General features: G+C 27.4%; 2 protein-coding genes and 3 non-coding genes across 5 annotated transcripts in view; 3 read left to right on the top strand and 2 right to left on the bottom strand.

The window, feature by feature from the left end:
* The window catches only part of LOC132924178 (limbic system-associated membrane protein-like), a 517,415-nt gene that overhangs the window by 180,818 nt on the left and 309,142 nt on the right, over window positions 1–27,455 (top strand). The gene's annotated exons all lie outside the window — the stretch shown is intronic.
* Trnan-guu (transfer RNA asparagine (anticodon GUU)) lies at window positions 9,610–9,683 on the bottom strand. The gene has a single exon. It is a non-coding gene; the product is annotated as a tRNA-Asn (tRNA).
* On the top strand, window positions 13,285–13,357 carry Trnak-uuu (transfer RNA lysine (anticodon UUU)). The gene has a single exon. It is a non-coding gene; the product is annotated as a tRNA-Lys (tRNA).
* LOC132923855 (formin-2-like) lies at window positions 15,201–16,289 on the bottom strand. The gene has a single exon (XM_060987830.1). It carries the CDS (start codon window positions 16,287–16,289, stop codon window positions 15,201–15,203), a length of 1,089 nt encoding a protein of 362 aa, XP_060843813.1.
* Trnan-guu (transfer RNA asparagine (anticodon GUU)) lies at window positions 19,093–19,166 on the top strand. The gene has a single exon. It is a non-coding gene; the product is annotated as a tRNA-Asn (tRNA).

The raw sequence follows: 27,455 nt of genomic DNA, 5'->3' as shown, positions 1-27,455 counted from the left end.
AACAATAATAATTATATAAAATATCTATACTTAAAATGCATGACGCTGTGATACGCTGATTAAAAATAAAAATAAATGAACCACGAAAATAAGTAAATTTTTACACTTAAAGACCAATACCGTTTTAAATCCAACGCAGATATAATTCGTCCACTATTAATTTTATTAAATATAACGTATTATACTTTTATGTATATTGACTACATATAATATTTTACTAAGTATATTCATGAATACTTCGTTGACGACATTTCATAAATAACTATATATAACCACCTAGAAATGGCCAATGGTAAGTATACATCAATACACATCTGTGTTTATTTATGTATAGTTTTGCAGAATGAATACCTATTCAATTTCACACGACTCGATTAATTAAACGAATCTGAACTGTAAAATATTTTAAAGACGTCTGAGCGTATAAAAAACGATTCGGTTTCAATGCAGTTCAAACATAATAAAAAAACATGCTAATCCTACTGAAAACATAATGAACAATATAAAAACCAGTGAATTTTAAACCTTTATGCTTACTAGTTATGCTATAGTATTTTAAAAAATGACGAAATATTATTGCACATTAATGAATTGCTCTTTTTTTCGCAATACTGCAAAATATATGAATTATATATTATATTGAAATACATATAGTTAATGTGTATAATATACAAAATATATTTATTTTAATTTTTTGCTTTAATATATAGATCCATATTATAATACTGGGTACAAGATAATAAATCTATTATTATTTGCTTTTGACAATTCTTAGCAGTACACGAGCAAAGTAATAACAATTCAAATGATAAATCATACTAATAATTCATACCATGTATTTATTGTTTAGGTATACCAATAAATATATATATATAAGTATTACATTATTAGAGAATCGATTTAAAAAATGGAAATTTCTACTAATAATATTTTCAAAACATTGATATCATATTTTATTTAACGATCGACAAAAAATAATAATAATAAAAAAAAAAATTATAAATAAGAAAAAATGATTTGATTTGATTTACCTTTTTACCCTGTTTTTATTTGCTATCGTGGTGGCCGGGGGAACTGCATTAGTATTACTAGTATTACTACCCCTCCCCCATTACCAATAACGGATATTATATTACTACAATTAAGTTCTATGAACCCAAATTTGATTCAGTCCTAAATATTAAGAAAAATAAAAAATAATGATTTTCTTTCCAATTTTACTGACATATGACAGTCACATCATAAATGTCAAACAATTATAGTTATTAAAGTTATTAAAATATAAAATGCTAAACCGTTTATATAATTATTAAAAACGAATTAAATACATATTAACATACAATATTTTATTGCAATTAGACTCTCTACTCGTTATTAACCATGTATTATTAAAATTAGACTCAATTAAGCTTTTTAACAGTGGAATTCAGCTATAAATAATTTCGAATCTAGGACTGAACTGTAAAACTCTCATCATTACTTCACTAGAATTCATTTACCTAGACTTGTATATTTAATCATATATTTATTTTCGTATGTATCTCATAGGTGAGATCTACCTGAAGATAAATATTAGGGTTTTTCTAGATGGTTATGTGCATTTATATCTTGATAATAATATATTATTATCATTTTATAGAACACAAATATACAAAATGTAATTTTAAAGTTTAAACGTATAGCTTAAATTAAAAACTGTCATGCATTTTTTTTTGCGATTATCAAAAAGAAGAATGTGGATAATGTAAAAACTATATCAATTTTTTTTAATATCAGTCATCAATAACATTTTTTCGGTAAACATTATATTTATTGTATTAATGTATTATGCTTACCTATTACTATATAATAATCAAATGATGATATATTGAAATATCCACCAAAAATATTCCAGATACAAATGTAAAAAAAATGTATCCATAAATATTAAAATATATCGTTAAAATAAAAAAAAATGTTAATACTAAGTTAAGTTAATGTAAGGAACTAGTAGTTTTTTGTAAATATCCTTCATTTTCTATGTAGTAGTAGAAGTTAATCAATTAGTTTATAATTAAAGTTAATATTAATAAATATTTACTCGGGGTTTTCATGGGAATATTTTGGTTTTGAGATATTTTTACCGGAGTATTTTGTCATGAAACTAAAATGTATACCTACAGGATTAATTTTTCGGAGTTCCAATTCTTATAAAATATATAATAAATATATGTTCTTACAATGCATTCTTATTTGGAACTATATAACTATATATTTATAATAATATCTCAGTTTCACGTATTCTGTACTTTGATAATATTATTATAATGTATCCTACTCTTGTACTTGGACATCATCGTAATAACGACGTAACATTAATTAATATTAATAATATATCCGTGACTTATAATGCAACATAAATTTGTGTAAATTAAATGCGTTTTATGTGTGCAGACTAAGTAGCATGAAAGTAATAAACAACGCGGTATAGTATAATACCGCCCGAAAAAAAGAAAACCGCTCGAAATTGCTTGCATAAACAGAACGCGAATTTTGACCCCAAATGGGTTCGTTAAACAGCTTTTGACTTAACGTACCGTGCCGTTTTCCACCGAACAATAGCTGGCGCCCAAAGTTTTGAATATAATGAATTTCAATTTCTTTATCTCGGCGAAAGTCACTTGTCGAAAAACGTTGCGTTTGAAGCGGGAGAAAAAAAAGGAGAATGTAGTAGGATACATAAATGCCTACGTGTAGAAAACAATAATAGTTGTTAATGTATATAATATGTAAAAAAAAAATACGAAAATGCCGAACGAGCATTAGCTGGTATAACACGTCTCTATGGATTGTTTTGAAATGTACAAGTGGTGTAAAGAACTGTACTTTTAATGTCTTAATTAACATTGGGTTTTTGGCACCCTAAATTCAAAAATATCATTTATAATACGCACCATAATAAAAATAAAAAGCAAAAATTCTAAATCCATATTTTTTATATAAAACATATAACAATGCATATACTTAGAGTGCAATATAACACTAATCTAATAATGTTCTTCTTAATTTTAGTACGGTTAAATAACTGAAAATACAATAAATTTTAATTAAACAAAATAATGAGTAAATTTAGGTAAATATAATTGAATTTACGTGACAGTATTAAGTACAAATGTTTTGGTAATATTAAAATAAACAAATTGAATATTACAAAGAATTTATTTTAATTTAAGAAGCAGAATAATATTATATTATTCATTATGTTTATAGTTTGCTCGTAGAATTAACCGGTTATTTATAGGCGTTTCTTAAATTTATTAAGTTTTAAATTTCGAAGATCTAGTGGAAATTTAATAAAATTAAAATAAAACCAACAATTTTAAAGAAAAAGATTTTGACAACGAAATGTTTAACCTTTTGGTTTTGAATTCAGCTAGTCTTGTATAATTTCAATACGTTCGAAAATTATGCGTTAAGTCTCCAATTCCTTTTGTTATGTATTTAAATGTCATTCGAAAATAGAGAGATAAAAACGCTTATCGAATCTTTTTTATTAGTTTTCATGAATTATATACCTCTATAAATACCCAAAAGCAACAGTATTATAAATTATAATATAGTATAATATTATAATATATCATTATGCCCTGACGCACGTCACACACACCCGCAGATAACGATAGTACGTGCGTATATTTTGAGTGCACATTATTATTTTATATTTCATGTAGATTCTGAATTTTAACTTCAGTATGACATTACGAACTTCACCGATATCACAAACAGAATACATCGCTATAAAAGGCTTAAAACTATTTAACTGAGAATATGAGTGCTTAAAATTCACCGGGACTAATTCTGATCATAGACATTTATTACACATGAATATCTAAATCAATAAATACTCAAAACTTGTATTTACACCTTTCATGCACAATTCATTGTCAATGTATTTATGTTTTTCAATTTGGAAATAAATTTAAAAACAAAGATAATTATTTATTTACAATTTGTAAATTTATGATTTATTTGTGAATGTTTTATTATTATGACTTATGAATTAGGCGCAATTAGAATTTGGATATTATATAGAAATTGGCAATGAGTGATTAAACCAATTTTTTTTGACAAACACCCTTAGAACAGTTGAAACATTAATAATTTTACTAATGATTTTACTCTCCGTTTTCAAACAAAACTACAATGTATTAAATATTTTTAATATGATTACAAAGATTATTAGACAATTATTATTGTACAATTCATAGGTGATATATTGCAGGAGGAAAGCGTAATAATCCTTTTCCTTTTACGCATTTTACTCCTCGGGGTTTAACATTTTAATATATTTTTAAGAAAATTACGTTGTAATTAAAATATTAAAAATACCGAATCCAAGTCATTTATTTTTAACAAACAATTTGTAAAAATATTAATTAAAACTAAGAAATGTTTAATGAATTTACGATGTACCAACAAAGAAAGTTTCATGTTTTTAAACTAAAAGCAAAGGTTGTATAGCCACATATATTTTTGTTATTTTACTAGTTTATGTGGGTATATTAATATTGTTTTATTATAATAAAGTAGTACTAGACAATTTAACTGTGCGCCTGTGCAACGCTTTGAATTTAAAATTATGTATAGGTACCTACTCTATTGTTAATATAAAAGTTACAAAACCAATAGACTGTCGACTACAAAAATGAAACAACTTTTTTTAATATAAAATGTTGATAAAAATGAACTAATTCAACTTTTGAACTGGAATATCATTTATATAAATGGTTAGGTTAAATTATTAAATAATAGCGTTTTAAATATTAAAAGTAAAATTGCTGCACAATACTTAATCATGTTTTTGATTAAAATAATAAATAATATACTGTATTATATTATATGTAATAAGTATATATATTTGACAATAGAAATCTTTTAATAAATTACCTCCCACCTACGTGGTATTCTTTTAATCTACTTGTATATTATACAAATTAGATAAATAGTGTATAGTTGAACACCCCTTCCCCCTGACCATGTTATGATTGTATAAGTCTCATAAACATCTAAAGTGTAACCAATCATTTGACGATAAAATAATATTAAACGATTTAAACGCTATAAACGCTATAAAATTATAACTATGATGATAAACAAAAATCAAGTGTGCGGAAATATGCAACTATTGCAACATAAAATAATATTATTTTCATACAAGTTGTATTATAATACAAACCATAGTTTAATCAAACATTCTTCTACTAAGTAACAAAAGAAAAAAATCATAGCTCTGTAAGTATATTATTATGATCGTTGTACAGTCGGTTTGCTCTTTCAATTTGTCGTCTTTCCGTCACTTCTTGTAGTTCTATTATCTAATAAATAAATGCACACACGCATACACATAAACAAGTACATAGTTATACATAATTAATATTTAATAGTATGATATATAAAATAAGCATCCGGCTAGCAGAAAGGTCATACAATATTTTACGGTTTTTACGTGTATAATGTACACAAGCTGCATAAATAAGACTGGTTTTAAGGTTCGAACATGTAAGTAATTAATGAAAACCAACTCCAAATAGCAAACGAAAAATAAATTGTATCCATTGTCCTTGACTGTGCAGGTTTTATAGTTTCATGCACAACTTATTATAAAACTACACTAGTTTGTGTTTGAATATGTGTTATATCAATAAGTTATTTAAAATTGTACTGCTGTAAAACTCGTGCAGCTGTACAAAATATGCATTAATATTGATATAGTGGCAACTGGTTTATCGCTGTAAACATTGTTGGGAAGGGGGATATCATACAAGCATACTGCGGCTTATTAGGTCATAGCTGCACGAGTAAAAATATATTTTACTCAGTATGTTTTTAATATTGCTTTTATTAATTGTTCATATTCTGATCACCAGTTTTTATTTTAAATCACTAGGTAAAATATAGAAATATAGAAAACATGTTTGACATGATAATATCATCATCGTGTTATTAACTGTTTCGATAGAAATATTTTATATTTTTGTGATAATTAAATTACTCGTATACACTATACCCGACTAGAAAATAGTTAATAATATTAGGTTTATTATAATATATAATATTTGGGTTAAAATTAATTATCATTTGTCATATCTGTACAGCACGTCGTGGTATTGTAAATCGACTACGCAGTTATTATAACTCATATAATATATGGGTATTATGAAATCACGATTGGAAATAATGTTAAACACATTATTCATAATATTATTATTTAATAATGGACAATACATTATATTTTATAACTACGTATCACTGTTTGATCTGCAAATTCACAGTAAACATTGAGTATGAATATATTAGGTTATTAAAAAATATTCGAATATAATTGTAAATATGTGGTCGTAAAGATATTGTATGATTCTTTCGAAATAAAAACATTAATTATAGTGATAAATTTAGTGATTAAAATGTACAGTCATATAGATAGATTTATTTCGATCAATAATTACTATTCGATTTTTCATATTATCTCAAAATAGTTAAAACTTTAATACTTTCTCAAAAACTCTATACCAAACAATCATGTACATCATGCATCCATAACAATTATTTCACACTTCCTATTGATATCTTGCCATACGCGTTAACAGTTAAAAACGAATATTCATTATAGATAGGAAGATCGTTATTGACCGTGTAGGTAATAGCCAATAGGTATACCGCATTACCACCCAACCGACATACGTAATATACAATTGGATTATTATTAGCACGTGTCGAATGTTGACTAGCCATTAAAATGCATCAAATAGCACATAATCGATATTCTTCAGACTCATAGTAAATTTCTCTGACATCAATTCAGAATTTATGTGTAGATGCGGGTAAATAATGATTTAACTATACATTATTAGATATTTCCAGTCCTCAATTTGTTAGATTGTAATTGTGCATTGTTCATTGCTTAATTATATGAAATATTAGGCATTGAAATTTAAGATTTTTTTTTTTTTGTTTAGTGACTGAAAATAATCTTAGCCGAACCTAATATTATAATAAGGTTACTTATAACTCACAAGTAACATGATTGTGTGATGGAAATCTTAGTAAAATTTTCAACATTTCATTCATATTCACATATTTCACATTCATATTCGTGAATAATCTTTTTTTCCAAAATTCTATTGTTTGCATAGCAATATTTTTTGTCATGCGTTTTTCCAAAAATTATATGTATCATGTATGTATAAATATATTAATTATAAATCAGTCTAAAACAATTTGACCATTTTTTCCCTCTAATTTTCGTCACTTATTTTTTACTATATGAATATTTTTATAGTGATACTTGTTGATAAAATATTTCCGTAGAACAAAAATACACGACTATAATTTTTTTATTCTCCAAGAAACTGACGTTTCGGATTTAAAAAAAATACTTATATAATATTTTTAAATATGTCCAAGGTTTAACAATACTACAATACTTAATTAAAAAGTATTGTAAATTTATTTTTATCGTAACCATATCAACAATGATCATTGATTTAAATGCTATTAATTCATTTAAATCTAATACTTAACAAGACTGTAATAGTTCGTATATTGGCAGTATTAAGTTCGATAATACGTATAATTCTGTAATACTGCTTATAGAGCACTAGGAACAACATAAAAATAATATAAACGCTGCACACATGGCAGCAGCGATAGCATACGGCATACGCAAAACTCGTTCGGTTTTTGGTAGTTGGTACCGGCTGGAGTGGCCTCGCGATGGTCGTGAAATTACGAAGAGGGGATAACTGATGCCACCGCTACCGTTCACCGGCCGTCAACACGAATTGTACGAAGGTCACGTTTCGATCGTCGCCGTTCGAGTGGTTCGACATGAACCACCATCGGCGTACTCTCGTAGTCTCGTCGACCGGTCCTACGACATTGGTGGTCAGAAAACGTTAGAAACAACAAGAATTCACCGATCACAATGCTGTTTTTAGTTTTTACCTTTTTTCTCACAAATGCACATAATTAGTTTTTTTTTTTTTTGATTTCTGGCATAAAATTTCAATTTTTAGCATACATCTAATAATGTTATGGATGTACACGTTATGCCATATACCACTTATCTATATAATACCTATTTAGTATCTATACTTATTAACTATTAAATTATTTATACTAACCAGTTACTGATATTCAGAACCACTGAAGTACTGGATACTTAGCACTTAGCAGCATTGGTTATGAATTTACTTGACTACGCCACTGCTTCTGTTATCACGTCATATATTTTTATACAATTAAGTTAAATTATATAAATTTATTTTTAATTTTGAGTGAATAATTATACATGGAAATAAAGAACAAAAATTAGTAATGAGATTTAATGTATTATTGTTATGTATTGATTATATTCATTTCATTGTAATAATTATACCAAGCATTATAAATAATAATAGAATTTATAATCAATTATAATACTAAAGTACTTGTTATGATTTTGTTTATTAAAGCAATTTATTCGTTGTTAGAAAATAAAATACCAATATTTTTTTTTTTAATTGAATATTATTAGATTTTTAGCATTTATGTGACTTATTGGTGTCAATTAAAAAATATTTTAAAATAGGTTGCTACATTTTACACGCATAATATATAAAATTGTTGATTCTATAACAATTATATAATATAGTTTATTGTTTATTTACTTCAATACATTTCTATGTATTTTTAAAAACTTTTTAAGAACAATAGACCAGAAAATTCGTATTTATAATCCTAGGCGTGTGCAGACTATAGCGGCAAGGTATGCGGCTGATTATGTAGGTACTCTAAAAAATATAAGTACCTAGTATTACCTTAAAAATAATTATGATAATCATTTTTAATATAATTTAATGCCGTAGTCATGGTGGGCTAACTGGGTCACGTGCTCTCCTGAAGTATTTGTTTTTGGCAGTGGCGTACAGATAGGTAATCCTTATTAGTTATATGCTATATCATAAAATATAAAATAATTATATATTCATGAATGATAAATTCCAAATAATAAGTATGATGTTAAGATAAATAATAAATTTCAATTTTCAATTACATCGTTATAACTTATAATATTATGTACCAAAGAAACAATAATAGTCAGAAGACCCTTTTATATTTATTAACAAATATTTTAATATGGATTTATATAGTTAATATTTAAATTTTAAATTATGTATTAAAATGTTATTTAATGATATCATAATAATGATCGATTTCCTAATTTTTCAGACTAAAACCAGTCGCATTGTGAAATAATTGTAGACGATTTCATCTTTGTTCTAAAACGATAATACGAATACATATAGTTAATATAATATATAATATTTGATGCTAAACATCAATAATAATAATACTAAACTTCATAAATATAATAATTACCATTACTCTAATATAATGTAAAACAAAATATTATGCATAACAATAATACATAAAATAATATTGATATTGATTTCGGTAATCGAAATAATAAAATTAAAACTATATATTATCATAAAGTAATGAATGCCAATCATTAGTCAACAACAATGATGAATGATGATTATACGCATAACGATGTTCGTTGATGGAAAAAAAATGCAAAAACTTATACGCCCCCGGGTGGGCTTGAACCACCAACCTTTCGGTTAACAGCCGAACGCGCTAGCCAATTGCGCCACGGAGGCTTCTATCGATCGGCGCCGAATCCAATATTGTAAAAGATCTGGGCCGGGATTCATAAGCGCAATACTTTAAAACGAATACGATTTAATTTCGTTACTCGTTAGAGTTGTTTAGACTTCAGATTTAAATTTTATAGTTATATAATTGTATAAAATTATTGAACCCGAAATATTTCGTAGGTAGGTACGTTCACTACACTGGTACTAATCGGCTATCTGGTAGTTGAACAATTATTTTTCCACATGCTTTAAAAGTTTAAAGCAAGCTGTTCCTTGTGCCGAATCGAAATGATACAAAATATTACGTACCTACTCAAATATACAGTTCTATATACAATCAATTAATATAAATATTAAGGTGAGGCAGAACTACCTACTATGGTAAATAACAATAATGTCAGTGTGATAGTTTGTTTTGATAACGAAAGGAGTGATAGAAAGGAGTTTTTGACAACGTAAAGATGATCATTTTTGTTTAGCTATTATATCCCCTAAATTTTTAAATTTAACATAGTTATGTTGTGAAATATTATATAATTTTTATGAATTTATACTTGATAATTGAATAACACATTAACAGAATTTATTATAACTGACCATTATCATAAAAATGTTTTTATTTTAAGTACCTGTTTGCTTACATACCTTGTATACATAGGCGGTCATCGGAAGGACTTAAAGGGACTTACCCCCCTCTCAAGTATTTCAATACACCACCAAAAATCAAAATTAAACATTTTTGGAAAGAAAAAAACAACATTTGTAGGTACGATCTGTGTTTATGGTTTAAGTGGGTGCATTATGTGACAAGAATTATGAGATTATATTATTTTCAATAAACATGTATTTATAAAATAAAAATATAAATTCATATATAAATGATATAAATAAAATAAAAATCTATATCAGTTATATAGATTATTTCGTTGTAATAAGTTTATTTTATCGATAAGTGTCGTAGTAGTGTTATGTCGCAGACTGAGTCAATTCTCAACTTAAAAAATTTAGTAGAAAAGAAAATGGCAAGTCAAATAACAAAACAAAAAACATTAGATGAATTTTGGAGTATATAAATATAATAGTGTATAGTGTATAATGTAGAATAAAAACTAGGTAAAATGCAATAATAATTAATATACATATATAATATACATGTAATAAAGATCTATCGGGATTTTTTTTTTTTACAACCTGTATTAAATGAAAACCTGTCTAAAATGAAAAAAATATCCGGTCCCAACCGTTTCCATATCACACAGGTTTTACTATATTAAACAATATACAACTATTTACTTTTATTATTTTCATAATTTTAAAAATTTTAAAAATTTATTATAAATCAACTTAAGTATTAATATTAAGTAATAATATTAAGTAGGTATAAGAAAAAATTATTGAATATAAAAACATTGTAAAATAACATAGTTATATTCGTAATTCCATCATCACTATATTAGTATAGTATATTTCCCCCGAGCAGACTCTAAATTCTCCCTGTGGGGGGAGGGGAATTCCCCCCGGTTGGGAATTGCTGTTGTATAATATGCCTATGAAAATTATTGGCTATAGTCCAATATGTGAACTACCGTCTAAGTGACGTCTAATAACCTATTATGGGTGATCTGATATATTGTAACTTATATTATTATTACATATTATATATTAAGTAATGAAATTCCCAACGATTGCATAAGGTTATTAATATTTGTTCTGGTGTACGCCAAATAAATGTTACATAACTGCTAAAATAAAATATAGGAAAACATATATTGTAGGTTGGTTGGTATATATAGGTAGGTATTCCTTGTTTACCAATCTATACGTTTAGTGCCTCTATACTCACTCCCGCCAGCCAAACAAAATGATTCGTCGTGTAATAAATAACGAATGTAAACGATATGGCGAAGGTTCAGACAGACAAGGCTATTAATATTTAATATTATTATAACTATCTCACCTTATAACAATATACATAAGTTTGGGTTTTATCAGTGGATTATTATTAGTGAGTGGCCTCTACATTGGACATAACCAATATTTTAACACATAATGATATTAGGTATATAAAATAAGTGCGTTACTATGCATAGAACACTAAGCAATCGACCTCTATAATATACATAAGAAGAGGGGACGAGTAATAATAGACGACCTGCAAAACATTAGCAACTGCACGGCAACTACAGTTATAGACGTTTCATTGGTGTATTTAACGTATACGATTCACGAGAGCACAAAATGATCAGTCTTGCCTATCTCCAAATATTTAGTATAAAATCAGTAATCAATTGCGGAGAACAATGCAATGACGTCTTCTAAATTACTTTTAGAGAAAATACAAAAACTAAAACATTAAAAGTATATAAACAATATTTTTAAGATACTGTGGCTCACAAAACGAATTAAAATGGTTATTTTTTTGTATTTAAGAGTGTGTTATACCGGCGTGTGTGTCTAACATTTAGCAAACATACGTACTGGGTTCAATATTATTACAGCTTATGTTTTATAGTAAATATTAGAATAATTTTACTTATTATTGAATTTTCTAGACAATAATAATAGCATTACTAAGCTCGAGCGTAATTTTTTTCCTATTTTTATTTTAAAATGGTTTGTATACATTTAAAAATATGGATTATTTTGATAGTTGTAGCTTATAACTCATTTTAATATAAAAACGATTTATACGCTGGGGCCCAGTAATAAAAATATATCCTCGACAAATTCAATAATATTTAAATCTGTTTTAATATTAACTGTTGTAAAAATCATTTACGCAGATTGGCCATGTTAAGCGTTTATAAAACAAAGACAACACACTTCTTACAAAATTACATAAACTTAAAATGGCATAATAGTTGAATAGGTATCTTTTTTATATAATTCCGTATTAATTGTACAACCAAAAACCACATAAATGCATAGTATTATACGTTCAAGTAATGAATAAGTTTAAAAATTAATATTTTTAGATTTTATTAAATGCATTTTTTGTTTGGATTTTTGTTAACACTTCTAATTATTTCTATGCAACAAAGTAATATATATTATTCGGATAAGTGTTATTTGATTATGTAACAACTAATAATGGTGAAAGTGACGTGTACCCCAGCATGATGCATAAATATTATAAAATTATTATTAGGAACCTTTGAACCTTTGGGTTTCACCTTCAAAAAAAGTGGTGACTGGAGGGTGCATCCTAGGTAGTAGGTACTTTGTTGTTGGCTTTTGTCACCCGTCGGGCGAAGTGGCCACACGGCGTTGTCAAGCGCCGGCTGTCAGTGAATCGATTAATGACGATGCTGTGATTAGTGATTAGTGATTTTAGGTATAAAGTTATTTTATCAGGTCGTATCAAATTGTTATAATCAATATATTATTATCATTTATTCCAATAATATTATTTAAATGTAAATTATTATTTACACTAAATTAATTACTCACCATCCCAAAATTGCTTGGGACAATTGTTCTAAAAAAAATATTATTGAAATGGTATTTTGATTATAGACACTTTTAGTTATTTACTTATAATTACGATTCATTTATCCAACAATATTTGGCTCAAACAGGTAATATAACCATTAACGTTTCATGAGCCCGGATAGCTCAGTCGGTAGAGCATTAGGCTTTTAACCTAAGGGTCCAGGGTTCGAGTCCCTGTCCGGGCGGTCTACATTTTGTTCTTTTTCTTCATTATCCCCTCCCACAACGATGATCAACCAAATTTTTTTCTTATTTATAGTATCGGTTAAATAATTGCTTATTTTTATTTCATAGTTATAAACGATACCAATTAGTACTATAAATATAGCGCTAGGTAAATTCTATATGACTTAAAGACACTGATTATTTCATATTTATAATTATTTCATTGTTAGAAAGAACTGATGGATTTTGTTCAGAATATCATTTTGAAATGAAATAACAATAGGTATAATTTATTTAAAAATGTTCCATTAATAATTTTATTACCTAAGCATACAATAGTATGTTTAATTCTATAGGTACCATATTCGGTTTTTAATTACTTCAGTAATATTTAGTATTATTTTAGCGTATATCATTTACAATGCATCAACATTCAACAGTGGTCTCGTAGGAATTAACTCTAGGAATATTATATTATTATTGCGTGTTTAGACGTTATTATTACTACTTTAAAGGAATCATGAATAAAATTATAATTTAGCCTCTGATCAAATTCGATAAACAGTTGTTTATTAATGAAAATAAATAGTACTGAAATTACTATTTTTTTAAGTTTCTTTTAAATTAGTAATAATGTATTTACATTCAATGATGGTACTTAGAATTACAAATCTGTCTTTTTATAAAGTTTATATTTTTCAAATAAAATTAAAATCATTGCTTTTAATTTAAAAATATTTCTCAAAATAAATACGATTTTATTGAATTTTTTCCCATTATAATTAGCATAACAACATTTTTCAACACATTAATTCATTTTACATTATCAACCTTTATAATATTTGAATGCTATTTTACTTATAAAACAATAATTTCATTATATAGTTAAGATAATATAATATAACTATTAAATATTTTTAATTACAAAAATTAATTCGATTATAAGTGTTTTTAAAAATGAAATCAGTACAAAATCAATTTATTATTTAAACTGTGAAAAGTTTAAATTTAAAATATAATACAGTCGATTCACAATAACTCAACATTTTTTTTTATTTCCCTAGTTCCCTACAAATATAAATTATATATACATTAATATAAACTCGTAGATATCTCAAAGAAAATTTTTACCTCCCTTCAACTTCGAGTTATCGCGACGACTGTTATTATATTGTATATTTTGGATAAAAAATAATTGAAAAACGAATCATTGCATTAATTGACTATTTTTATAAAATGTGTTATTAGCTTTATTCTCTGCAAAGAAAAGTGGTAAATTATAAAAATGGCATCATGGAGTATTGGAATTACATCAAAAGTTACAAAAATATTATTTTTCGTATATTATATGCTCGTATTATTATTTCGTCCATATATATATCAAAATAATACTTCATTAGTTTATCAGATTTATCTACAGAAATGGTTTTTCAAAATGTACAAAATTTTTTTAACTCATTATTTTTTCAAAATAGTAAAGATTATCATGTTTAACTTGAATGTGTAAAATTATATTATTATTTCCTCGATGAAATTATTTAAAACTAATCATGTTCCATTTTAAATTCTCATATTTTACATTTTTAAAAGAAAAAAAAAATTAAGCATTATTTTGTCGTTCATACAAAGGACGTTGTACCCTCCCCGTGTACACAAACCGTCCTAAATATATGACATTAACATTTGCAGCAATCGTGCTTTTATCGTGGCAAAACATTACGTCACCACATTTAGTTTGCATTATAAATAATAAATAATATTAATAATACGAATAGTATTCAGCTATGAAGAAAAAACATGAATAATGCTAGATTATAAAATAGTTATATATTAAAATTTAAAATCCTATTTAGGTGTGACGTTTTATTTTTTAGACCATGGAAATAGTTTATTTGCTAGGGACTTGCTATCTGACGGAGATTTTGTTTGTTTATCACATCCAGTGGACGGAGGTTTCGGTGGCGATTCACATCCGCCAGACGAAGGCTTTGGTGGTGACCCACAGCCACTAGACGGGGGTTTCGGTGGTGACCCACAACCACCAGACGGAGGTTTCGGTGGCGATCCACAGCCACCTGAGGGAGGTTTAGATGGTGACCCGCAACTGCCGGATGAAGGTTTCGGTGGTGATCCACAGCCACTTGCGGGGGGTTTTGGTGGCGACCCGCAACCGCCCGAGGGAGGTTTAGGTGGTGACCCGCAACCGCTGGATGGAGGTTTCGGTGGTGATCCACAGCCACCTGCGGGGGGTTTTGGTATCACACAATAATTAAATGAGGGTTTCGGTGGTGACTCGCAACCATGAAACGAGGTTTTCGGTGGTGGCGCACAACAACCAGACGGAGATTTCGGTGGTGACCCGCAACCACCAGACGGAGGTTTCGGTGACGATCCACAACCACCAGTCGGAGGTTTTGGTGGCGATCCACAGCCACCTGAGGGAGGTTTAGGTGGTGACCCGCAACCACCGGATGGAGGTTTCGGTGGTGATCCACAGCCACTTGCGGGGGGTTTTGATGGCGACCCGCAACCGCCGGATGGAGGTTTCGGTGGTGATCCACAGCCACTTGCGGGGGGTTTCGGTGGTGATCCACAGCCACCTGCGGGGGGTTTAGGTGGTGAGCCGCAACCGCCGGATGGAGGTTTTGGTGGAGATCCACAGCCACCCGAGGGAGGTTTAGGTGGTGATCCACAGCCACCTGCGGGGGGTTTTGGTGGTGACCCGCTGCCACCGGATGGAGGTTTCGGCAGTGACGCGCAAACAATAGCTGAAGGATTTGGAAGCGGAAATCCGATATTCTTTAAGTGGCTTGGTGAACCACAGCGCATTGATGAATTTCCGATATTATTACCATAAGTCCTGGTGGGCGCAGTATATGTGGTTGGCGTCTGCTGTAATATAATACGCGATGTAGAGTATAGTGACTTTAGCAAAGTTCTTGCGTGTTGCATGACGAGTGTATTGTTGACACGACTTCGGTGACTTTAGTTTAGTGTTTTCTGTGCGTAGTGACAAAATAAAATTCAGCTGGTTAAAAGTTTATTAATTTTAGAAAAATTACTGTTGTATCGTTATACTGAAAATATTAAAAATGATGTTTCAATATTTGTGTGTTTATATTATACACTGATCTTATGATTTTGTATTCAGCCAACTATTCTATGTTTTACCACAAAATTAGAAAGTAAAATAATTCGTATACAATTTGGAATCTCATAGAAGCCGCTTAAACACATTGAGTACGCCTACATTAACGGTGGATACAACATGAATCTTTGCATTTTAAAAATAATATAAAATATACATAGTATCAAAATAATATTCTTAACATTTTTAAACGTATAGGCTGTATAGCTAATTAAGAATATCTATTAAAAATTTAAGAAGATTATATCAGCGTACCATTTGTTTTTTTTACCTAACGCCAAACATGGCAAAATATCAATTGTGCCTAATAATGATGAATAAGAATAACTATCCTGTACTAAAATAGAATTCTATAAGACATTTTGAAATTATTAAAATAAATAAAAAAATATAAAAATTACATAAATCTAGAGATTTATCCACCTATCATAATGAAAATAAAAACAATATAATTTTTGATAGTTTTCGGTATACTCAGAATATTGTTTAGGTATTCTACGATCCAGAATATTCTTCACGAAAAAACTGAAATTTCATAAAAAGTACTACGCTGGTTAGATTTTATATTTATAAAACGAAATATTATACACAATATTGTATATTCATATAGCGTGTAAAATATGTATATATATTTTATATGAAATAGATGAGTTACATAAACTATTGCGCGACTGGTGCCATATTCCATAATGTATGTTAATAAATTATATTTTTGAACAATTAATCATTTTTAATTTATTTAAATAATATGTAAAAGTTTAAATAAAGATGGAAATTAACACGCACATAAACAAAAAATTGAATTTCATTACAAGTCCATTTTGGCGTTGTTGCTGATATCGGTTCATGTTTATATCGGAGTTACAAACGCCATAGTATTTTATTAGTTAAAAAATCAAAAGTATCATATATTGTTTAGAAGGTATTAATTGTAAAGTAAAAAATATAAACTGATCAAATAACCATTAAATGTTTTACGTGAAAAAATACTATATATATTATATATACCAATGTATACCTAGCTAAGACTATTTATATAAACGGTCAAATTAATAATAAATAACCTAACCCGATCTATTTAATATAACCATACAAGTATAAAGATACCTATATATATGAAAAAAATACCGATGAAGTATACCGCGATGATATCAAGTAGTTATCAAAAGTATTGTTTTTAAGATAGAGGTACTTACGTTTTTACCTGTTAAGTAAAAATTTCTTATAAATTAATGCTTTATAACTCTAATTAATGCATTATAGTATAATGATTATACTATAATAAATAATAATTTCTTTAAAACATTTTTAGTCATTTTGAAATGACTTTTTTTTTTTTTTAATATTATGTAGTATTAATATTTCAAAAAAAATATTATGATAATTAAGAATAATAAGTCTGAAATAATTTATTTTTTATTTTTATAAAATTGTTTTTAGATTTAATTTAATTCTTAACAGTTAACGGGCTACGTTTAAGCTTATAATAATATACATTTAGATTATGTTTAGATAACATTTATTTTGTATTATTTACCTATTTGTTTACATTTAAATCTCAAGTAAAAGATAATTTCATTTTTATTTTTTTATTATAATTTTTACACTTATAAGTCTGCGGGGAATCCTGGGCTACAATCATCCCTACTCATCCTCCTCGCTTAAATCCAGCCCTGTATTGTGTAGTAAATAATACTACACGCCATATAATCTTTAAAATATACTGTAGAGCCATAGATGACATAGGTATTAAAATCGTAATCGCCGTAAAACGTTTATCGCTCTCGCTGTTTTTTATTATCCGTTTTAAATTTAAATTTATTGGATATAACTATATACCTCTGAGTGAGTGTTGTCATTAAAAAACAAAACTTACGCCAAATAAAGATTGTTCAAAACCCGATTACAGAAAGCTGGCTGGTTCAACATAGGTACTAAAATTCAAACAACTAGCGAGAGTTATTTATTTCTCATAATACAGTGAGGTATTTTTGTTAATCGCGTCAACTTTAGGCACCAATGGTATATATATATAAATAGTAAAAATCTATTAAGACTTTAAGAGTGAACAAAAATTACAGGAAACTCTCACTTTTCAATCATTACAGTGCCATTATTATTATATTATAATTCCATAAATCTTTTAATCCAAACTAATAAGATAGGTACAATTTTTATATATTTATACTTTAACATTAACTATGGATGTTGTTTATTAACATTTTAGTGTTAGTTATATTATAGGTTATATATGTATGATCTATTAGGTCGTAAATTTGAACTATGCAGTGTAGTTCGTGATGCTAATTCTCAAATTCAGGGTGTTATATAATATTACTTCTAATTTCGGCTACCTATGTAGCATCGATTACCTAGAATTATTTAACGTAAATGTACTTGTAAGTTGTCTACGTTCCATATTTTTCCTCTGCGATATACATACTACATCAATAACCCATTATAATAGGTGGGTGTGCGATAAATCGTGATAGTGGTTTTGAATAATATTAAAAACCGGTGTGTGGCGTTATTTAAGTAATTGTAAATTAATAAAATTTTAAAATCCGGTTTACTGAACAGCCGTCGAAACACGTCATGAGTGCAATGGCCTCCGTGGCGCAATTGGCTAGCGCGTTCGGCTGTTAACCGAAAGGTTGGTGGTTCGAGCCCACCCGGGGGCGAAAATTTTTTCTAAATTTTTTACACATTTATTATTTAAGAAAACAAATGCGATTCTACAAATAGGTATATCGCATATCGTAAAACTAGTGCCACGTAATGGCTGTGGTGTTCATATTGTGACGAATTTCGTCCTCACTTAGGTTGAATGCTTTCGCCTTCCGATACTGGGAAAATTTTTGATAAAGGAATATTGGATTCTAAAATATTATATATTAATTATAACTAACTCTCAAAATAAAAAAAAAAAGTTTTAAAAGTTAAAAAAACGTTTACATATTTAATTATTACTAATTATCATGACTATTTCAAAGTTTAATTAAAAGTTTTGTCTTAAATGAATTATTTAAAACATTTAAGAAAACTTACAAACGTAACTAACGTACAATGTAAAATATAATAATTTAAATTTTTTTAATCAAGATTAAGCGCTTGTTCAAAATATATTCCTATTATGTACAATGTACATTGTACATACATATAAATATACCTATGATTATATTAGAAATTAAAACTTTTACAATGGATTTTGTGAATTATAATTGTATATTATGCATATTTTAAACCTAACCTATACATTACGTGTAAGGAGGAGTTCGATTTAATTTGGTAACGCTATACTAAAATTCTAGGGATCTTAGGAAGACAAATATACTATTTAACAGCACATCATAAAAATGTTAAATTTAGTATACGATTTAAATCGTTGAATGTTTCTATTATACGTATTATATTTATATATTATTATTTATTATAGATATTACAGGTTTAAAAATTTAATAGTATGAGCTTTATCAATGTAATACCTCGTATACGTCAATTTTATAATTTTTATGTACGATAAATGTTGAGAGACATAATATGTTTAGGTTCAATTTTAAAATATTAGTTAACAAAAAAAAAAATTGGATAACTATTAACTATAGTTTGATATCAAATTTTTGTTGGATTTTTTTTAAATTTTTGTTAGTTTTGCGTTTGTATTACTATTTCAATTTACTCATTTACTAATTATTTAATTTTTAACACGCCATATATAAACCTGCATTTTAAATAAAAGTCAAAAAATGGTTTCAATGTTAACCAAACATTAACAAATAATATTTTGTTAACCGATTTTGCGTTATGTGATAAACTGTAATTTTCCACATCAAGGGGTTTTTTTTTGTCATATTCGTTACATTGAAACAGCGACTACAAAAAAAAAAAAAAACAGATTAAATAAAACATACATATTATGCTTCATTGTTTTTTTGTGTAGTGAAGAAAATATCAAACACTTTTATACTCATATTAATATAATAGCTAATAGGTAATAATTTTTCAATACCTACGAGTGTCAAAGCAGAAATTAGTATAAGATGCGTTTCTTCTGGACGGTTAAGACTGTATAGAATTACGGGTTTGAGTGCAAAATTATTGTTTTAACATAATTATACATCGAAACTTTTCCACATAATTAATTGAGTCCGACATTTGAATGAACGAACATATAGTGAATATACTTTTGACCATGTACAGCGTGATGCGATAGTGATTGTCTGAAGCTTAAATGTACGATATAAATATTTATATGCATTTAATAATCTTTATTAAATATGTTGTAAAAGTGTTTGCCTGTTTTTATTATATGCAAACCCGGTACCGAATTTTAGTTTTTTAATGCAACATCTGTGCTCAATGCCAAAATAGCATAAAAATATATTTTTTATGAACTTTAGCATGGTGTATTCATATTTAATAATCCATTCACGGAATATACAGGTAATCACTTTACACTTTTAGGATTGTAGATATTTTTGAGTGGTTCTTTAACATTCATTCGAATTATTTAATAACATTGAATATTGATTAACGTATACTATAATTAAATGTTAATTGTTGTGATTGTCAACCAGTGTATTTATGTTATTCGGTAACAGTAAACTTGTAAAATAAACCTGCTTTATGCTCATATATAAAACAGCAAATATAATTTAGTAGATTTAAAAACTAAACAAACTTTGATTATTTTGAAACGAAACACAAACATATTATAAAAACAAAAATAATACAATTCATAAAAAAGTAACACCTAAGTTTTTGAACGTCCAAATTCTAAAAAACTAAATTAGCAAAACGGTTCGAATAAATAATATAATATTTAAATTATTATTGTTTATTATTCAATTTTGTTTACGATTGGTAAATAACATTTTAGTTTTTATTTATTATTTAATTTCCGATATCATATTACAATTTTAGAGTAATTTGGAATCATACGTTGTAATCTATATTATGCGTTATAATGCCGCCACATATACTTAACAGGTTCTGTCTTTGTTTTGTTTTTAAGAAATTATATACAATAGGTACATACTTAAAAAATCCTGTCATGTCAATAAATTCAATTAAGCTTATACTAAATAAAATCTTTAGTAACTTCTTTAGTATACGAAAAGTAAATACTTGTTGATATATTATAACAAAATATCTAATTCTGATATATTTATTATTGTTATGTACACACTTCGATTAGTTTATTCTCCAGCAAAACCCGAGAAAATACGTGTTACGTGTCTGTGGCTGTATGAATGTTATTAAAATAAGTGCTCTCCTCGATATTAATTGGAAAATGAAAATGGGCTAAGAAAATCTCCTGGTGCGACGTGTGAAAAATGTCGTTCGCTCATAACAGCTAGGTGTTTAACGAAGCTCTAACGGACGTACGCGAGAGAACGCATTGTATTCATGTAAAAAGAAAAAGTTTTTGATAATGTCATACACTTAAAAACGGTACGTTATGAATTCGTTAGATACATATGAGGGGAGATACGTAGTAAAGTTGACCTTCCTTATCATGCACTCTTTTTTTTTCTTTTTTTTTAATAAATATCTATAAAACTAGATTAAAACCAATTTTTAATTATTCGATAAAAATGATCAATTAATAATTTTAAAATTGATAAGTGAATTCAGTGTATATTATATTATTATAATTATAAATGATGATACCTATATGAGAATGTTGCAATAAATTGCGATATTTTATTATAATATCTATCTACTAAAATAAATTATAATAAATAATAAATTGTTTTTGTTGTAGTTTTTCAATAATACATTTTTCAAGGTTATCAACAAAAACATCGTCATTGTTCTTTAATTACATTCAGTATATTTTATTATTCAGAATAGTATACGTTTTGCATTATTCATTTAAAAAATATCGTCAATTAGTAAAGTTAATAACATTTGGAAGTACGAGACTACTTTTGCTTATTGCCATTTTTTGCTACTAATGCTAGCCGGCTCATTTACACTGTCAGCAACGAAAAAAAATATCATTAATTATTGGAGTACGACGAGTATTTACCAGGTCGCTCATATTGCCAATATATCTAATTTTATAGTTTTTATTAAAAGAAAATTACTATCTGTGGGTGTCATTTCACAATAAGCAATTAAGATAAATAGAAGAACATCAAACACATGAATACTTGAGTAAAAAGAGGCCCACTAGCCGCATCTACAACATTTTTTTTTATAGTTAGTGATGGTTTTTTAAACGAAATTTTGAACAATTAGTTGACGTAAGAAATAATAAACGTCTCGTGTATGGGAAATCGAGATAATTCATTAACGAAAAATTAACCTCGTGTTTCTGCTATTAATAGATAGCATTTGTAGATACAATTTTTATATACTCAAAAAAATTCTACAGTTGGTACATTTCAAACCAAATAACGATTTAAAAAGTAATAATGAAGTACATAACAAATATTGCATTTCACTTCTTATTTAAAAGTAAAAATAGCAAAGATAAAAATATCATTTTAGTTAGAACTTAATAAAATGTACAGATACATTACAAATTTAAATTATGAAAATAGTGTAACTACTCTAATAATATTAAAAAATTCTTAAGAATATTTACACCAACTCCAATATTGAATTGTTCTACACAAAAAAGGGTTTGAATTAAAAATTATTTGCGTTATTCGATGCTAAACACCTGGTAAAATTCACCGGAAATAATGATGATGTCCATAAGATATGCTTTAACCAAGCTAATTGAAGCTTTTCAATTACAATGAATTGTTTATGAAAATAAACTAAATGGAAATTATTATAATGAAAATGTAATGTATTATAAAGTAAATTATATTAACTTTATTCTAAAGGTATATAATAATATAACGTACCTAACTATTATATTAAATATAAATTATGTATAGGCATTTAAATAAATATTATATTTATAATTTATAATTTATATAATAAATCATTTTTATTAACTTAGTTTATAACTCAATAAAATCAATAGTACAGGGAGATTGTTATATGAATAGCAGCTGGTGGAATCGATATAGGTACACCTTTCATAAAAAAAAATATATATGTTTAGGCTGAATTCATTAATCCCTTTTGTAATCGATAAGTACAAATAATGTATTGATAATTATATTATTATGGTAATAAATATAGGAATAAAAAAAAAACACCAAATTGCCATCGGGTATTTGTATGATAAATAATAATTTAAAAATATAGTAAATTAAGCACCCAAATGACTTTACATCGACTTTGGTAATGCTTTTGTCGTAAACAATTTAAATCATATATAGTATATATATATACATGGTATTTTTTTTCATCACTGAAAACATATTTTCTTATCAAATTGTTCTTATTTTTTTCTGGTTTGGACCTCCGTGAATTCACTAGATATTATAGTCTCCTTACAAACCAAATATGAATTATATAAATAAATATATACCATTGTTGTACAATAATAATATTTATATAAAATATTATAATACACATCCGATACTGCTACTGCGTATTATCTACCTGATAAAATGTTTTTATTAAGCTTTACGATCACCGTAGAAGTAAGCCATCGTTAACGCTATGATACGACGCACAAACACGTCAGTGGATGGCGGACGGCGGTATTAGAGTAATAAACGACTGGTTTTAATAGTTTGTGAAAAAAAATGAAAATATATTTCAATTAATTAGAATGCAAGAGATGCGCTCGAAAAAAAAAATATTTATATATAAACTCATCTCGTTTGCACTTTTCATTATGCCCCTATGCCTATATATTATAGGTACACGTTAATTTTTTTAAATTCATTCCACTGCCAAATAAAATGAATCCAATACATTATAACACGATTCTAGTGATGTCAAATTTATTTTTAATCTTAAATAATTTTCACAGACTTAATCCCAATATAATGCATTTTAATTTTCTAAATAAACTTTTATTTTTTAATTAATCAAAAAATAAATTCAAAAAAACTATTAATAATCATTAAAATATAGTTTTTGATAAATGTCTTCAATTTCCTAATTTAAATGTTTAACTTATACCTCTCACGATTCACATGTATAATACTTCCTGAACGAAAATACTACCAGATACATAAATTATTCTTAAAAATCGTTCAAAAGTACGGTACGCGTATTATAATAAATTGAAATATTTACATTATTTTATTATATTTTATGTATTATATATTGTTATAAATTATAGCTTATAATATTCTATTTTTTTCACTGTTTGTCTTAACTACGCGTGAGAACTGGTCTTATACTACTAAATCGTTGTAGTGAGTGCACTTTGTAATTAATTATTTCATATTCTTATTGACATTTAAAAAACATACCTACATATCAGTACATTGAAGTTTTTTTTTAAAATAACGTGAAGATAATATAAGAATTACAAATTAAGAAAAATTAATAACAAAATGATTTACTTCGTTTGTGTTCTTATGGTGTGTACTCATATTACATACTCCAACTTATTTTCTCTTCATCCTAGCCCACCTCTCATTTTGTTTTACCATCTCACAAATTTGTGTATAATATATATTTTTATCATTCAATACATTTTTCACAAATTTCATTATAACAGCGTTGCATAACGTAATAATAAAAAAAATATTAACGTTCTTAGTAACATATTATATTTAATAATTGCTTACCTAGATATCCGATAAATGATAATATAGTTCCACTTTATTTAATTTTAGTGCCAATAAAGCTGATTCTAAATTAAACGTACGTTAAGACGATTCAAAATGGATGGGGATAGAATATACGACTTATTATTATTGTTTATGATTATCGATTTCTATTATAGCGTGATAAATTATGTCACTAATTCTCTATTTGCTCAAATACGTAAATGCAATATAATGATATGGTTTACGCGCTTAATATTCTGCAAATAATAATTGTTCAAATATCCGTAAAGAATAATACAAACCGACGATTAGAATTAATAGTACCTATAAGTAAGTACTAAGTACGCGTCACGGGGTGTAATGTATAAAAATATCTATTTTTTCGGAGAAAATTGTATTGATTAAGTGATAGAACATCTATGTATAAAATAACTTTTTAGTAACTGATAATTTTTGAACCTATATACCGAACAGCAGTGGCGCAACCAGGAAGGGGGGGTTAAGGGGTTGTATCTCCCTCCTCCCGAAATTTCTCCGAGGACTAGTATAATACTCTTTATACGTATCTGATGTATATATATATATATTGTAATAATGTACCCCCTCCCCAAAATTGCGCCATTGCTGAACTGAGGTAGCAAGTTTTAAGCATAGTTTAACATACGAACTAAACTCCTGTCCACCGAATATTGAGGGATAAAATAGGAATACACCAGTAGCGCCATCTGACCATGAAAATTAAATGTTAAAACTTTTTAAAATTAGTATAGACTAGGTTGGCTAAATCCATCCCATATGGGCTGTTCCGAGATTTTTTTTAAATAATAAAAAATAATATTTAATTTATTGTTTGTTATATGAATGTACAACAAAAAGCAGTGTCATTATATGTTCATAACTTATTGACTCAAAAACTAATCGACCGAATTTGACAAAAGTTTCAGGGATTGTTCTTAAAGATTCCACTGATATCAGAAAAGTTTAGACAGTAGTTTGAACTATACGTTCGAAAATTTAACAAGCGCTTTATCCAATACGTCACAGGGGGATATCTTGGTCGAATTAGTTCACACAGCAAAATACATCGGAGATCCGTTGAATTTGTCCGTAAAGTGAGGTACACTAAAACCGAGATACACTTATATGGCGTCGTGTTTTATGTCCGTTCATTTTTTCCCGGCGAAGTCGGATGTTATATTGCTAGTATAGTAGTTTATAAATTGGTTCTATGGATATTGTTTATTATATACACTTGACAAATAAAATCAACGATTATACGTTGTACCTATCCTTGATAGGTGACATGGATGGGGTTTCCATTTTTCGCCGAAGGTTAAATATTCCGATTTCCAGAGAAAAAAAAACTCATTAACTCTTTGAATCCCGAGTTATTATTTAATCGCTGCCGGAATTAGTTATCGGGCGTAATACCGGAGACATTGTTGTAAGCTGCAGTAATTTAGATACCGCGCAATATTATCGAAAAATTACTTATTGATTTTCGAATTAATTATTTAACTGTGTTAATTGCATTTTTTTACATTATGCTTGAAAATGTTGAAGTAACGAGTAGCCTTAGGCATACCATACTATACTAATTTATTCTTGCGTACTTATATATCTCAAAAAGACATTATGTGGCGGAGGTGCTACTGAAAAAAGTTTTATTTTCTTATATGCGTAATAATAAAACTTGTAATTAACGAGAAATGTATTTTTTAAATTTTTATATTATTTATTTTATGACTTAATCTGTTATTTCGACGCTAAAAAAAATTGTATTGATAAGATATAAATAATATATGTACAAGTTGAGGTAAGGTGAAATGCGTATATCGTACGCATGATGGATTTAGATTCAGCGATTTTAAAAAAATATAAATAATAAATAAATTTTTTACCGGGAAACGGTAACACGGTTACACCCATCATCATAGCACATAATATTGTGTTCGGGTATAATAACACGTGGGTAGCAAATAATGTACAAATAAATGAAAAAAAATAATGTCGATTAGAAAATTTTTAAATCTTTAAATTTCAGACGTGAGCTTGCCGTGGAGGGTGGCTAACACCTACACATAACTGCAATGGCTGATGACGCAATTGAAATTAATCATAATGATAAACGATAATAACACGTACCTACATCAAAATATTGTGTACATAAGTCGGTCGAGAAAACCAAATATTATGTTCTCGTCTCAGTATAGGTACTATTACATTTCGTTACAATATCGTATGCGTACGTGTTTGCCGACGATAACGATGATCGGACTGATGTAGTTGGGGGAGCGCGCTGTCTGGCATGGCCTTTGACTGGAAAATGAT

The sequence above is a fragment of the Rhopalosiphum padi genome, chromosome 3 (assembly GCF_020882245.1).
Source record: "Rhopalosiphum padi isolate XX-2018 chromosome 3, ASM2088224v1, whole genome shotgun sequence".
In the NCBI taxonomy this organism is placed as follows: domain Eukaryota; kingdom Metazoa; phylum Arthropoda; class Insecta; order Hemiptera; family Aphididae; genus Rhopalosiphum; species Rhopalosiphum padi.
The sequence above is the reverse complement of the archived record's forward strand: the minus strand, read 5'-3'. Positions and strand labels throughout refer to the sequence as shown.

Excerpts from the sequence above, each read along its gene's own strand:
- LOC132923855 (XM_060987830.1), bottom strand. The coding sequence starts at position 16,289 with ATGCAACACGCAAGAACTTTGCTAAAGTCACTATACTCTACATCGCGT.